A 16,612-nucleotide genomic window follows, 5' to 3' on the forward strand; every position below is an offset into this window, starting at 1 on the left:
GAACAGTTTTTGATTGTGTGAATGAACTCATTGAATATTTGTCAGTCAACGAACTGATGTAAATTAAGTTCCATGCTCCTTTTACTTTATGTTGGTTTGAGACCGTAATAAAGATTGATTGAATTAATATTTGATCCATTTTGTGTTGTCAGTATTTGCAGCCTTCTAACATATACTTTATATAGTGAATGTTTCCTGTCTGGTTTTTGAGAATTAAAGGTAAAGTGTGCCGTCAAGTCAATTTTGATCCCTGGGGCCCCAGAGCTCTGTGTTTTAATTTGGTGGAATACAGGAGGGGTTTACATTTGCCTCCTCCCATGCCATATGAGATTATGTCTTTCAGCATCTTCCTGTATCGCTGCTGCCCGTTATAGGTGATTCCCATAGTCTGGGAAACATACCAGCGGGGATTCAAACCGGCAACCTTCTGCTTCTTAGTCAAGCATTGGATCATGTATTTAGTGTTTCTAAATGATTGCACTCTCTTCTAGCTTAATGAGTTCAGTTTGCATGTCATCTTATCCTTGTGCTCACTTGTGCTTCAGATATCACTGGATACAGAATTACTACTATCCCTACAAATGGACAGTTAAGCTCCAGTCTGGAAGAAGTGGTCCACAGGGAGCAGACATCCTGCATATTTGAGCACCTGAGTCCTGGTGTGGAGTACAATGTCAGTGTTTACACTGTTAAAGATGATCAGGAGAGTTTGCCCATCTTTGAAACAATAACACAAGGTAAAAACTGAGCAACTGAATTTTCTCCTTCAGTGCAGGGGGTAAACCTCCTGCACACAGGAAAGTGATCTTGAAAGTTCAGTGAAAATTTTTGATTGATCTTTATTTAATAATTTATGTTCCTATGATTTCAGTGGGGTTCCTGCCCCGCCCGTCCCCCAAGTAATTATTTTTAGGATTAGGTCCTTGACATGTATCTTTTTATACCTTTGCCATTACCTTGCTTAGGTATGAAACAGTGGTTTGGTAAAGTGCCTTTTGTAGTATACCTGACCAAAAGGCATTGGTAACCACTTACTGCTTGTTCCTATGTTACATTTTGTTTGAGTGTAACTCTGCAAGATTTAGACAAGTTAGATCAGGCACTAGTTTACCAGGATGACCAGAAGCACAAAGAGTACACTGAAACCACAGTGTATTTTAGCTGATATTACTCATTACCACTGAAAATAACAGTGCCTGATATTTGGAAATGTTCCAGCATGGTTCCAGTATGGCCTACTAAATGGTGGGAACTCTATGGTAAAACCTACACATCGTAACATGTGAGTAAGCTCTCAGTTCTTAGACCAACAACAGGTTTCTTCTGAAGAGATTCACTAGAGAACTAGCAGGTACATCGTTTGTAGACTGAGGTGTTGCCATATTGATCCCAGAGATCATGAAAATATGTAAGGTGATCCAATTAAAATGTTAATTGGACTACCAGCAGTAAAATGTTCAGTGTTTTTAATGCAAGTTGCTTCAGAAGTATGTCCTACTATGCTCAGAGCTTACTCCCAGATGTGTGACTGGAATTGTAGGGGCTATTCAGACGATTGGCAAAAATCGGGCTAGGAGAGCCTAGCCCGATTTTTGCCAGTCATAAGAACCACCGGGCTCGCAGCCGAGCCCAGTAGATCTAGAGCAGGTAACCCACTCGAGAACCCCTGCCTTAAAACCAGGTTTGCGGAGCGAGCATTCCGCAAACCTGGTTTTAATTATCGTGAGTATCCGTGGCGTGCCTTATTGCCGTGCCTACTCATGAGTAGACCCCCGGAGGGGAGGCGAAAAGCCGCCTCCCAGCTCCGGGGGTTTCCCCAGTATGCCGGGCACTCGCGCAGGGCATACTGGGGCTTCCAGGGGCCATGCGGCCCCTGAGCTCCCCAGCCCCCTCCGTCTCTGTCTTGGAGTCAGCAATTGTGTGGGCGGCCGATCTGGCCGCCCAGGGCTCCCTCCCCGCTCGTGAGCAGGGAGAGCGGGCTTAGCCCGCTCTTCCTGCTCAACGCCCCAAACCGGGTCTCACGGATCGTGAGACCCAGTCCGCAGTCTGGTAAGACATCTCCTTACAAAAAGGGTATCTGTGAGAGTCCTTCTTGTGTTTTTAATCAGACAACATGAGATCTATTCCAAGCCCTCCTTATGTTGAAGAAAATGGTCTGGGACGGCTCAGTCTAGTCCTGTGTCTGTAGTTAGAGTGCTGTAAAACCCCAAACCTACGATTATGGGATTTTTGCCTTATTTTTGCTAAACCACAAAAACGCTCCCAGCTCCTGTGTTTGACAGATGCTTGCTGTTAACACTGCTTGACGTTTCTGTGCTTTCACTGGGGCTTTCTTTGCTCCTGTGGGTAACTAACATGCTAGTATGAGTGAATTCAGGCAATCGGGGCCTTAACCTAATGCCAATTTCTAAAGGAAAGAAGCACTAAAAAGGCATCTCTTGTATGTCTTTTTAAAGGTGATATGGGGAGAAGTATGTCTTTTTAAAGGTGATATGGGCACATTCCATGGGGAGAAGTGGTTTTTTTGGTAGGAAACTTATACTTTCTCCTTCAGTGCTATACAATATATTCAAATAGTTTTCCTTAACAGATGTAAATGGTTCTAACTTACAATGTTTTGCATCAAATGTAGACCACCTTTGGTATCCTCCTCCTTTTTCTAAATGGTCACTTAGGATTAGGAGATCCTATCCAGGCTGCCCTCCTGTCTACACCCTAGAAGATGCATAGAAGATACAAGTATTTCTCTTGCAGCCCTCAAGTCATCTGCCTTCCTTTTTTTCATGCTTGCCCCTGCAGTGTAGGGCCACACACATACTTCCCCTGAGAGCATTAAAGCTGTACCCGCCTGTAGAGTCAAGAAGAGGTAGGACTCTGTTTTTAGAGTGCCAGATTGGAATACTTTGTCCACCACACAATAAGGATGTGTGTGAACACCCATGTTCTCACTCCCAGTGCATCCGATTACAAACATACTAGTACTTATAGTGCATGAAGAGGGGTAGTTCATCCCTCCCACCACCACGTGGTTAGGGAAAATCATCGCTGCATACCAGGTGGGAGAAAGGGATGTGTGCCCTCATGATGCACACAGGTCCTTATCACATACAGTCTGAATGGCAGGCGAAGGGTTGTCCAAACCGGCCCAAAGTGATTTGTCAACTGGCTTTGTTACAGTTGCAGCTTTTCAAAGCCTTGTTTGATCCTTAGCAATTGTCTGTTGATATCAGTAGTCTGTGAGATGTGTAAACATATATGAATGTATTTTAGCCTGTTTACACCAAACCAATATTTTATTTCCAGATGGCCAGCCTGTTAAGTAGCGTTACTTACTACTTAAACTAGAATCCCATGCCACCTTGATTTCTAAATTATCCCTGAAACTGCTAACTTGGCAAAGAGGCACCTTTTAACATGGTGATTCTCTTTATTTAGCAGGGGGAGAGGAACTGGCCCTATCCACCCTAGCACAGTACCTCCGGTGACTGTTGCTGGTATCTATCTTATGTTTCGTTTTAGATTGTGAGCCCTTTGGGGACAGGGAGCCATCTTATTTGTTTGTTGTTTCTCTGTGTAAACTCCCCTGAGCCATTTTTGGAAGGGAAGTATAGAAATTGAATAAATAATAATAATAATAATTAATAATAACTATAGGAGGGGTAAACTTCCCATTGTTATGAAAGCAAATAATTTCAGTTCATCTTTCAAAAGTTTCACATAGTTTGTCTTCGAAATAAGGAGCTTGTGGGGCTAGCCTGTGATATATTTAAGACCTTAGTACTTACTTAGTATATCCCTGGGAAATAATGGGTTCTGCTAGAGTATTGAAGTTCATAGGAATGAATCTTCATTGTGAAAGGCAAATAGAGGCTTGAAATAAGCAATATTAGTAATTTTTTTTATGGAGGCTAAGGTTGTGACCAAGTGGCCAAGACACTTGACTGTGTTCCTAAAGATGGTGGGTTTATGTTTTTAACTTGGCTGTGTTTACCCCACCTATACACATACTAGTACCAGGACATCATTTTTGGTTGGCTGCATGTCACAGAAACTGTCTTGATTGCTGTAGCCTGATGAACCATAAATGACTTCAAGATGACATGTGGGATACAGTTAGAATTAATCCCAAATCAAAGGCTTGGTTTTAATCTAGTAGAATACCAAGCTGTTTACTTGGAGCCACTACTGCATCTGGCAAAACATTCTGAACCTGACAATACTTTGTGATCTGTATGGAAAACTCATAACCCAAGCAAGCTGTCATTAACTGCTAATGATTTTTACAAGGTAAAGCATATGTGCTGCAGTTGTAGAATTAAACTTTTTAAACAATGAAGTCAAAGGGTTAACAGATCTGGTTTCATGCACTCTTGTCAAGTTGCAGATTCCTTGGAGAGTCTATTAGAGACCACATGCTTTCCCCCCTTATATTGTACATTGGTGCAGCAGCCATTTCCACTCCATCCTAAGTACTTATTTTCTGGCAGAGTGTTTCACAGAATCGGGCTGCCAGTTCTGAAAGACATCCCTAATTATGTCTTTGCAGATATTGTCAGAGGGGACAGATACGTGCTCAAGTGCTGTGCATTTTAAATGACAATCTTATTGTTGATAGGGAAATATCACATATCACCATAATTACTTTATTATTCTCTTCATCTTTAATACATGTAACCTGACAATTACTGCTTTTCTCTCTTTTTCTCTGTTGTTGTTGTCATTTTGCCTCCATTTGTCTGTGCCTCCCCACTTTTGCTCTATAACCCAATAGAGGTGCCCCAACTCACTGATTTAAGCTTTGTTGACATAACTGATACAAGCATCGGCCTGAGGTGGACCCCTCTAAATGCCTCTACCATTGTTGGCTACCGCATCACAGTAGTTGCGGGAGGAGAAAGTGTCCCCATTTTTGAAGATTTTGTGGACTCTTCAGTAGGATACTACACGGTCACAGGCCTGGAGCCGGGCATTGATTATGAGATCAGCGTAATCACACTCATTCATGGCGGAGAGAGTGCCCCTACTACGCTGACTCAGCAAACGGGTGATTGTTGAAGACTTGATGCATCAGAGTGCTATTTCATGTTGTCACTAGCTGCTTGGATGACTCAGATTTTCCTAAAGAAGAAATGGGACACTTGCTGTGTTTGGGCTGGGGTGACAAGACAACCGCTTTTTATGCAGCTTTACATGTAGGGTTTTCTTTTTAATGTTTCCAACAAACTGCAGTTGGGATATGTAGCCTGCGTCTCAGTTGTGGTCTCAGCACCTCAGCTAATTCTCAGCAGTTTTTTGGATTCTGCAGTTCTCCTATTCCCTAATGGGTAGCACATTCCCTTCCTTATTTGTTTTCACAGCAATCCTGTGGGAGAGATCATTATTATTATCATTCCACAAAGCCCATATCTAAGTTGGGGCTTAAACCCACATCTCAAAGGTCCCAGTCCAAAATTATATCCATTGGGACCACAATGGCACTCACTGCTAATATTGCATAGATGAAATAATCCAACTTTGAATGCAGATTCTTGCAGTTTATTCTACAAATTCTAAATTGGTGTGTTGTTTTTGTAATGGCTGAAGTATTTCAGTGATTGCCCAAAATATTAATAATAATAATAATAATAATAATTTGATTTCTATGCCGCCCTTCCAAAAATGGCTCTGGGCGGTTTACACAGAGAAATAATAAATAAATAAGATGGCTCCCTGTCCCCAAAGGGCTCACATTCTAAAAAGAAACACAAGATAGACACCAGCAACAGTCACTGGAGGTACTTGTGCTGGGGGTGGACAGGGCCAGTTACTCTCCCCCTGCTAAATAAAGAGAATCACCATGTTAAAAGGTGCCTCTTTGCCCAGTTAGCAGGGGACTTTAGTGACTTCCTCTCACTAAAAATAGTGAGAGGAAGAAAACAGCCTCCAATCATGCTAGTGACAGGCATGGCACTCTATGAAAGTTCTCTGTAGTGCATGTGCAGAAGATGATCTCAGAATTTGTTATGCATGGAAATGTAGTGTGTTCATTGTAGCTAAGTGGAGGCATTATAACTTTTTACTATTCAGATAGTTGTAGAGTCCTAGAGACTTTGCTGCTATCTGTAGTCCTCCAAATCAATACGCATGTCAGTGTTTTCCATAGCCTTTTGAGTTTTGAAGTGGTAACATCTTCCATCTTGGAGCTGCTGTAGAGCATCTTGAGCCTCTCTGGTTTGAAACTGGATTGCAGGTCCACATACAAAAGGCAACAGGACAAGAGCTGACTACCTGTCTTCTTTACGAATAGAACTGTGGACTGTATTTCAAATCCATGATGACTGAGCTGAGAGGTTACAGCTGCTTTAGCTTCAGTGGAATGAGACCTACTAGTTTAGTATTGTGTTTGCATGGATTTGACTCATTAGTGGCATTCTCTTTTCTTTTTTGCATGGGATTGGTTATACACTTCTTGAACTACTATCAAAATGAACTCTATTGTCTCTGAAAATACTAAACACATTGTTCTTTATATTCAGCTGTCCCTCCTCCCACTGATCTACGTTTCACCAATGTGGGACCTGACACAATAAGAGTAACTTGGACTCCACCAGCATCCATTGAACTGAGTAGCTTCCTAGTACGTTACTCACCTGTGAAGAATGAGGAGGATGTTGCAGAGTTGTCCATCTCACCTTCTGACAATGCAGTGGTTTTAACAAGTAAGAGGCCAATTGTGTTGTTCAATTATGGAGGAGATCTTTTCCCCAGTCTTCAAATAGAAATTGGTAGAATGCGTATGGGGAGATGACTGGCTAGTTTTCTGTTTTGTATTCTTCTTTCTCTTCTTCTTTGTCAGTACAAGAAAGATAGTGGCAGCAAGAAAATATTACTGTAGAAAACTGAGATAGATTACTCAGAAATCAACCAAGTATCCTTTTGATGACAGCCATTTCATCCAATTTCTTATATTTAGAAGCAAAAATACTTTTTACTGTACAAAGATACTTAAAATTCAAAATCCCTAATATAAAAAATGAACACTGAGATACTCCCAAATGATGTTTTTATTATTATAAAGTTCATCCTTCCCACATTATAAAAATGCTAGCTTTGTAAGGAATACTGCACTGTAAGGTGGCTTGATGAGCCAAGCCTAGATAGCAAATGTTGCCAGTGATCTTAACTTTTTGAGACACCCATTGAGGTCACAGCTTACTTGAAGATTTTTCACTGAACTTTTCTCATCCCAGCCACATAGTGCTAGAAATTTCTTAGCCACTGTCAACTTCATGACAAAGGAATATAAGAACAGTGGCTCTGTCATGCCAATTCAAGAAAAGCAGAGTAGTAGATGATTTTGTGGTGGGGAGGGGAAAATAATTAAGGAATTGGAACCATTTGAATTTGACTCAGGTCCCATTCCCAGTTTAAAATGGATATAAATTCCAGTGTAGACATAGGCTGTAGTGTTCGAAGTCAACATCTTAGAATACAAAACCAAACTGTATAGAGTGTGGCGATTCTCTTTATTTAACAGGGGGAGAGTAACTGGTCCTACCCACCTCTAGTGATTTTTGCTAGTGTCTATTTTATGTTTCTTTTTAGATTGTGAGCCCTTCGGGGACAGGGATCCATCTTATTTATTTATTTATTTATTATTTCTTTATGTAAACTGCTTTGGAAGCTTTTGTTGAAAAGCAGTATATATATTGTTGTTGTTGATGATGATCACAGACTTCATTGTGGGGAAGGTAGCATCAGGGAGGGAGACATTTACCTAGGGTGAGAAAGTAGAAGAATGGGTTAAGATAGGTCATCTCATAGGCTAGAATAATTCTGCGAACCAAAGGAGGCTTTAGATTTATTTTCTGGAACTGCATGCACACTCCTCCACCCACCCATGCATCATGGAAATCCCTTTGGAAAAGCCATGTATGATATGGCAATTGGTGGGGTGGTCATGGCCTGCTATTTGCCTCCAGTGAGTCTTGGCTGTGCCTACAGCAGGTCTTTGAATATTGGCTATAGTTTGTTTTACAGACATGTATAAGTGTTAGGAGCAAGTGTTGGCTTTCTGTATCTGGTTTAATTTGTAGTGCATAATTCAAAATGAAAGGCAGCATTAAAGGGTCATTAACCCTTTTAATGTAAAGGTTTGGGAAAATAATTGTACCAATATAGTAGTTTAGGTGGTATGTGCATTTTGGACAAATAGACAGCTTAGGCCTCAGTATAATAATTCAGAATTTTGTTGATAGGGATGACTACAGAAATTGTACAAGTTTCAGCGAAGTTTCATAATAAAGAACAAGGGAATTATTCAAGCTAGAAGCACATTCTAGAGAATAAATGTCCAGAGAACAATTTGTTATGGAGCAGCTAACAAATAAAGTTGGTTGTTTTTATTTTATTAGACTGTACATGAGTGGCTCCCAATGTTTGGTACTCCAGATATTGCTGAATTGCAATAAATTGTAGCTGGATATGATGGGAGTTGTAGCTTATCAACATCTGGAGTACCACAGGTTAGATAAAGCCATCAAAATCATTCCTTTGCAGAGAGAGGGTGCGGGGCAGTTAAAAGCCATTTCCTCAGCAGATCATACTGAATGTTCACCTGGAATAATATTTAGAAGTCCGTATATGCTTAGGTTTTGCAATCAACTACTGGTACTCGCAAAGCAAAAACTTTTGCTATGGAACCTTGCCTGGTAAAAAGCTAAGATTTGCTGTTGCTGCTAGAATTCTGTAATTGAGAGATTTTGTGTTTGATCCTTCAGATCTCCTCCCTGGCACTGTGTATTTGATCAGAGTCTACAGTGTATATGAGCAACGTGAGAGTAAACCTCTGAGTGGAGAGCAGAAAACAGGTTTGTAGAATGGCAAATGTTAATTGTTTCTGATTCTGTTTATTTTAGTTGACTTTTATTGAGGCGGTTCCCACAATCAGTGGGAACCGCTGAGATGGGGTTTGCGAGGAGAGCGGGCTTAGCCTACTCTCCTCGCAGATGACCCGTCAGTTGGCTACGGGTGGCCAAACCGGCCGCCCACACGACTGCCGGCTCCGTTACGGAGCCGGTGGGGGATGGGGAGTTTGGGGGGCCGCGTGGCCTCCGGAAGCTCCAGCATGCCCTGCATGAGTGCACAGGGCATGCTGGAGAGACCCCCCCAAACCGGGAGGCTGCATTTAGGCTCCCCGCAGGGGGGTCTCCTCGTGAGTTGCTGTGGTGCGGAGCTGCGCCTTGGCAACTCATGATCAAAAAAGCCGGGTCAGTGGAGTGCTCGCTCCGCTAACCTCAGCTAAGGGGAGGGGTATTCAAGCGTGTGACCTGCTTGAGAACAACCAGGCTTGGCTGTGAGCCCGGTGGTTCTCATAGGCATAGCAAATCGGGCTAGTTCCCTTAGCCTGATTTGGTATGACCATGAGAATAGCCTCGTTGAGTGACAATATATCCCACCAAAGGTTTTTCTATCATTTAAATGCATTTCAGTTTTTTAAAAATATTAAAGGCAATTGTTACTTATGTCTGGAGATACGGTGACATTTCACTTCCTGTGAATTCATGCTTGAATTTAAAGACAGAACCACATAGTTACTATATGCTTACTCAAAAATAATCTCTTTAAGTCCAGTTTGACTTATTCCCAAGGAAATGCGCATAGGGTTGCTAGCCAAGTTCAATGAAAGCAATACAATTTTAATTTAATCATGACAAATGTGTTGCTTTAGCTTTAACAGGACTTAGTCATGACTAACTTTAGCAGAGTTAGTCCAGAGTTTTTGTTTTACAAATTGTTTTCAGCTATATGTAAAAAGTAAAATAGACTTGCTACCTTAATGCCAAGATAGCTTTGTTGATTTACACTAAATAAGGGCATGATCCAATCTAAGACTTACCATTTCATTTTTTCAAGACTGTCCTAGCATCCTTAATCCAATTCATTGATTTTGAGGTTTTTTTACACTCAAGCACTAGAGACATCCTGTGGCTTTTAAACTTTTCCTGTTCTGTTTCCAAATGGAGATGGGGTTAAAATATTTAAGACTATTGACAACTTTAGTTTGGTGCACTCAGGATTTCTTATGGTGTTGGGTCTATTATTTGACTTGTGATTAAAACTGATGCTCTGCAAATGCATTGTTGTAGGTTACCATAATGCTAATGTGGCCTGTATTAAGAACTGTGCTGCTGATGAGACTTTAGGAAAAAACAAAGCCTTCTAACTATTGTAATTTTTCTGAATATTTCTCCATTTCAAAAGACATTCAACAACTTTTCAGTTGAAATAAATCTACATTTTCTTTGGAAATAGGCCTTGATTCCCCAACTGGACTTGAGGTTTCGGAAACAACAGCTCATTCTTTCACTGTCCATTGGATTGCCCCTCGTGCCACCATCACTGGCTACAAAATACGTCATTATCTTGAGCAAGGTGGAAGCAGACCCAAAGAAGTCCGTATTGCACCATCTCGCAATTCCATCACTCTCACTGACCTGGTTCCAGGGTCAGAATATGTGGTTAGCATTTCTGCATTCAATGGCAAAGAGGAGAGCTTGCCTTTGATTGGACAGCAAAGTACAGGTAAGAACTTGTTAAGTAAAATAAAATACAGATTTAAATTCATGCTCTTCTAAAGGCTGGTTCACATGTATTCCCAAGATTCACTTCCCCCGCAAATGAAAAGCATCACATTGGAAAGGGGCTGGACTTGGGGTAGAAAGTTAGATTGAGAGGAAGATGAAGCAAACTTAAAAGAAAATGCAACTTCCAAGTGAAAAAATTACATCAGTGGCCCTAGACTGAATTTACCTCATTTGATTTCTTTACATGGAGGAAGGGCTAATTCCTAAAGCTACTAAGAGAAAGGAATCAAGTCAAGAGAATCTAGAGAGCATTGAAGTGGGGCATTTAATTCTTAATGGGAGCTTAATAGAGAAAGACTGGGCTCTCTGAGCTTTATTGGACTCCCGTTAATGGTAGAGAAGGGCAAGGAGCTTCACAAGACACTGGAGTCAACCACTGGAGATCCTGCAAGCCCCTCCCTCTTTTCTGAAATGTTAACAAGGCATTGGCCATACATTTTTAGGCCTATCTGTGTGGCCTCAAGAGTGTAATAGCCACATTCCCTTTGCTGTTTAGTTCTGGTCAGTGGTGTAGGGAGAGACTAGGCGGCCTGTGTTCTTATGGGCCAGAGGCTACCCTGGTGTTGGTGTGCTCTCTCTCTCTCTCTGTGGTGGTGCTGGTGATGGTGGGGGGCAGCCTCCACCCAGCAAGAGTGTGCCTCTGGGGATGGGCAGGAAGCAGCTGCGGGCTGCAGGAGCACACTGCTGAGGATGGGCAGCACAGCGCCACAGAAAGGAGAATGATGTCAGTAGGCGAGCAAGATGGCCCCAGAGGCAGGGCCGTGTGGGTTCTTGGGACCCAGGCATCCTATTATAACTACTGGTTCTGGCCTTAGATCTCAGGATGCTGAATCCTGTGCCTTGTACCAAGTTGCTTTGTGTAATCATAACCTTCTAGCATCTATACAGATTTGAGTAGGGATTCAAGTCCCAGCTTTGCAGTGGACTCGTTTGGTATCCCTGGGGTGAGTTGCTGTAGCTCAGAATTAATTTTCCACTTCGAAAATGTAAGTAATAGTGATTTAGCTCATAGGGGCCTTGTAAAGTAAAGGTAAAGTTGTGTCGTCAAGTTGGTGTCTACTCCTGGCGACCACAGAGTTTTCTTTGGTAGGTTTTCTTTGGTAGAATACAGGGGGTGAGGGACCCTAAACTAATGAAATATCGGCTCCTTAGGAACAATGTGGGATAGAGGGCTAAAATACTTGTTCATCTATAAGGTTGTCTGCAAAAGAGCTCTAAAGACTATACTCATAGCTGTACGGAGGGCGAAATGTGAACTGGGTGTGTGTGGAACATTCCTAACCCTATTTCTAATCCTTTGGTCTAGTTTCTGATGTTCCAAGGGATCTACATGTCACTGCCACTAGCCCCACCAGCCTGGTCATCTCCTGGGATGCTCCTGCAGTTACAGTTAGATACTACAGGATAACATATGGTGAAACAGGTCAGCATTGCATTTTTTCTTCAACAGAGGTTGATCTCAAAGCAAGAAATATGGAAAACTAATGGGAATGCCTAAAATCAGTGACAGAAGGATATCATGTCATGCTGAATGGCTCCTCTGAAATAAAACTCTTACCTAGCATGCAGCGGAGGTGGGGCAGAGTGGACTGCTCCCTGAGGAGTCCCACAGTCTGAGTGCCACTTCCAAGCAGGCTCTGTCCTGAATAATCATCCCTGCTACCTTGGGTGGTAGGGGACAATAGAGCAGGGCCTCCAAGAAAGGGCTTAATGGGTACATTTATAGGGCAGAAGGTGGTCCTTGTTGTATCTCATATCAAGATACACACATCTGTTTAAGGCAGGGGTTCTCAACCTTGGGTTCCAAGATGTTGTTGGACTACAACTCCATCACCCATGGCCACAGTGGACAAAGGCTGGAGATAATGATAGTTGTAGTCCAACATCTGAGAACCCAGAGTTGAGGAGCCCTGGTTTAGGGCCTTAAAGGTCAAAAGCAGCACTTTGAATTGAAAACCAGTGAATATATCAACCTGGTTGAGCATGGTGATTATGCCACCCGGTTGCATTATGTAGCTATCTTGTGCTGTTGCTCATAGGTGGCAGTGGACCTGTTCAAGAATTCACTGTTCCTGGAAATGTAGCCACTGCAACGATCTCTGGGCTTAAGCCTGGAGCCGACTACACCATCACTGTCTATGCAGTCACTGGACGTGGAGACAGCCCTGCCAGCAGCAAGCCAGTCACTGTCAACTACAAAATAGGTAAGACCAGGGCAGACGAACCTTCCCTGCCCACCCCTGCTCATTTTTCATTCACTTTGCTCACTTTTGTATGGATAAAATAGAACAAATAATTCAATCCATTGACTTCATACAATAGAGCTTTTTGCAGGAAATTTTTTTAACCTTATTCTGCCTCTTCCTCACTTAAAATAGTATTTTTCATCTCCATGAGCTTGAGTTGGCTTGCAGTAAACAGCTAAAAACATGGTCTCTGCAACTTTTCACTCACAACAGGATGGTTACACATTAGTGCTTTGAAAATGTTTAAAGAAAAATATGTTGGGAAATTATGTTGAAGCTTTCCTCCACCTAGTCCAGCACTCATGATTCTAATTGACTTGGAATGTTTATAAACTGGGCATGATGGAACAGCATCCCCTTATTGCTTGTCCCCAGGATTTGGTTTTTAGAGATATGCTGCCTTGGAACATGGTAGTTCCATTTAGCTATGATAGCCGATTGCACAGGTAGAGCTGGGATGGAATAGGTAGGAAGCCATTTGGATGGATGGAGCCAAGGTGTGATGGGAGTAGCTTGGCAGGCCACTGGAACTTGGAGATCTGCACCCCCATTTGGAGGCACCAACAGCTCCTGGACTCCAAGATTATGCAAGATCTCAGAAAGTGCACAAAGCACTAGATGTACATGTTTATGCGTGTGCGCGCGCACACATTCACACACATGCCAGTAAATTACTAGGAATAGACCAATATTGTCCTTACCCATGATGCCTGAGGCAGTAGCACTAATTATTATTATTAATTAATTAATTAATTAATTTTATTTTATTTACACAGTCAGACAGGTGTTATTGACTGGTTTGTTTTATCTAGACATCGAGTCCTTCCCAAGGACCTGGGATGGCTGAATGTTATTGTCAATGTTGTTATAGATATCGTCACAGAATATAGGCTGTTCCCAGTAAAGTTGCTTTTTGTAATTGGCTGATGGTGATTTCTGTGGCCCCTATGGTGTTGAGGTGCTCTTCAAGGTCTTTTGGAACTGCACCCAGGGCGCCAATTACCACGGGGATTATTTTGGTCTTTTCTGCCACAGCCTTTCAGTTTCAATTTGTAGATCTTTGTATTTTGTGATTTTTTTTCTATTTCTTTTTCTTCTATTCTGCTATCCCCTGGTATTGCTATGTCGATTATTTTAACTTGTTTTTCTTTCTTCTTGACTACAGTTATATCTGGTGTATTGTGTGACAGATGTCTGTTGTTGTTGTTGTTGTTGTTGTTATTATTTTACATTTATATCCCGCTTTTCCTCCAAGGAGCCCAGAGCGGTGTACTACATACTTGAGTTTCTCTTTCATAACAACCCTGTGAAGTAGGTTAGGCTGAGAGAGAAGTGACTGGCCCAGAGTCACCCAGCTAGTTTCATGGCTGAATGGGGATTTGAACTAGGGTCTCCTCGGTCCTAGTCCAGCACTCTAACCACTACACCATGCTGGCTCTCCTTAAATAAATATATTTATCTATTTGAAAGATGTATTCTCTGCCTTTAAAAAAAAAATCCCAGGGTAATTTCCAATAAAGTAAAACAAAAATAAATCACTGTTAAAAAATTAAAATACATTAGCACCAAACTAAAACCACAATAAAACAATAATCAGCGCTACAATTAAATGATAAAACAATAAATAATGCTTCAGTAGCACTAATACTTTGAATCATTAAATGCCTGGATGAATAAATAAGTCTTAGCTTGGTTCCTAAACTTCATCAGGTTAGGTGAGAGGAGAGTAGCCCTAGCAAGCACATTCTAAAGTGGGAGTACCATCCCAGAAAAGGCCCTTATTCTGGTAGCTATTTGCCTAACCTCTAATGCCAAGGGCACCTGGAGAAGGCTTGTGATGATTATCATACTTGGTGGACAGGTTCAGGCAATGATGCATTTTGCCATAATACTGCTAATACTTAATACAATACTACTACTACTACTGTTACTATACTATTAGTAATAGTAGTATCTAGTAATAGTATAGTAATTAGTAATAATACATAATACTACTGTTGGATTAATGCTGTACACATGTGAAATGATATTGTTTGTGGGGTTGGAGTCGATGAACTGAGAGGGAGATTCTGATGCAGCTTTAAATTTTTTATGTACAGAAATTGATACACCATCTGAGTTGCAAGTAACTGATGTTCAAGACAGCAGCATCTCTGTCCGGTGGCAGCCTTCTTCTTCCCCAGTCACTGGTTACAGAGTTACAGCTGCTCCCAAAGATGGTCATGGTCCCACCAAAATCAGAGTTCTCTCTGCAGGTAAGAACATTCAGCTCACTTGATTTGTGAACAAAGAGAAGGACAGTATATCGGGATTCTAATTGGAGCCTGGTCTACTAGCCTGTCAGAATTGTTGGTTGCCATCAGCCCTACCCCTTAAGGTGGCTTCTCTCTCATGCTTGAGTTTTGCAGGTTGTGTCAGCAGTGCCCAGCAGCTTTGGCACTTCATAGCTGCCGTGAAATTCTGTGTTTGTCAGCACCCAGACTGTGATCAGAAACTTTGTGCATCTTTTGATGCATACATGATTCAGCCTTTTGCAACTAGCATTAAGTGGCATTTGCAATTTTAAGTATAAATATATAGGCCAGTTTTCCACTGTTAGATCTTCAAAATGACTTTGAGTAAAACCATAAAATCTAATAATCCTCTATAATAAAAGCGTGATCCCGTGTCTTGCTTTGGCCCGTGTCTTTCTCGGCCGCAGGGACACGGTGGCCATGTTGCAAAGAGCGGGGATCAAAGAACGGGCTACGGGGAGGGCACAGGCAGCAGCGTGGAGAACGGGAGGGCAGAGGCGACCGGGAGGGCAGAGGGGGCAGCAGGGGGAACGGAGAAAAAAACGGCAGCCATGTTGCAAAGAGCGGGGATCAAATAACGGGCTACAGGGAGGGCAGAGGCGGCAGCCGCGGGCCCAGCCCAGCCGATAAAAAGGAGGAAGAGAATCGATGACTTAGGCGTGCGAACTGGATCCTGACTCCCCCGCCTCACCTCAACGTGTGCTGTTCAGCAGCAGGAAAGAGAAGCAGGCAGAATTCAGCGAAAGCGCCGCGCCTGCCTGCCTGCCACACACGTGTGCGTAAAGGCGGCTGGACACGACGCTTCTCCTGCTGGCTGCACTGAGCGGGACGGCACGGCCGCCGCGCCTTCTTCGCTCCCCGCGACTTCCTGTCCGCCTCTTCTAGCCAGAGAGCCCGAGCAGCTTCCCCACCCTAGCTCAGCCCACAGAGGTGGCCGGGCTCCTCCTGCAGCCGCATTCGCGAGCAGGGAGTCCCCGGGTCCAAGCAGGGCGGCGTCAGCTGAGTGGCCACCATGGGGCCGCCGGAGCAGGCGCTTCAGCTGTTCCTGGAGCAGCACCGCTACAGCGCGCCCGGGCGCTCGCTGCTGGAGCCGCCACTGCAGCTCTACTGGGCCTGGCTGGTGGAGTGCAGTCCAGGCGCTTCAGCTGCGCCAAGCTCAGGGGCTACGGGAGGGAAGGCTGGGGGGGGGGCGGCGGCGCGGGATGCTGCTGCTGCGAGCGCCGCTTCTTCGTCCTCCTCCTGCAGCTGCAGCGCCTCCGCCCACCTCCTGGGCCGTATCCCGACCGTGTCTGTGAGGCGGACTCAGCGAACGGAGCCCGGTAGCCAGTCTGAGCGCCAGGAAGGGTGGCCGGCTGGGCTCAGCTCAGCTGCCGCAGACAAGACTGCGCTGGCGGCTGGAAGCTCTGCTCTTCGCCCATCTACCCACAGAAGAAGCCCGCCTTGCCTT

The 16,612-nt window shown here is 43.3% G+C and overlaps 1 protein-coding gene across 11 annotated transcripts in view; it reads left to right on the forward strand.

Moving 5' to 3' along the window:
* Positions 1–16,612, forward strand: part of FN1 (fibronectin 1) — an 89,656-nt gene that overhangs the window by 50,612 nt on the left and 22,432 nt on the right. For 7 of the 11 annotated variants that reach the window (XM_053283309.1, XM_053283304.1, XM_053283305.1 and 4 more), the window contains 8 exons: positions 546–737; positions 4,772–5,044; positions 6,516–6,698; positions 8,760–8,849; positions 10,294–10,563; positions 11,932–12,048; positions 12,665–12,829; positions 14,971–15,126. In XM_053283309.1, coding sequence (XP_053139284.1) covers positions 546–737; positions 4,772–5,044; positions 6,516–6,698; positions 8,760–8,849; positions 10,294–10,563; positions 11,932–12,048; positions 12,665–12,829; positions 14,971–15,126 — 1,446 coding nt within the window. The remainder of the gene's footprint in view (positions 1–545; positions 738–4,771; positions 5,045–6,515; positions 6,699–8,759; positions 8,850–10,293; positions 10,564–11,931; positions 12,049–12,664; positions 12,830–14,970; positions 15,127–16,612) is intronic. The other 4 variants (XM_053283310.1, XM_053283307.1, XM_053283308.1 and 1 more) reach the window with 1 other exon arrangement.

The sequence above is a fragment of the Hemicordylus capensis genome, chromosome 1, assembly GCF_027244095.1.
Source record: "Hemicordylus capensis ecotype Gifberg chromosome 1, rHemCap1.1.pri, whole genome shotgun sequence".
Classification (NCBI taxonomy): Eukaryota; Metazoa; Chordata; class Lepidosauria; order Squamata; family Cordylidae; genus Hemicordylus; species Hemicordylus capensis.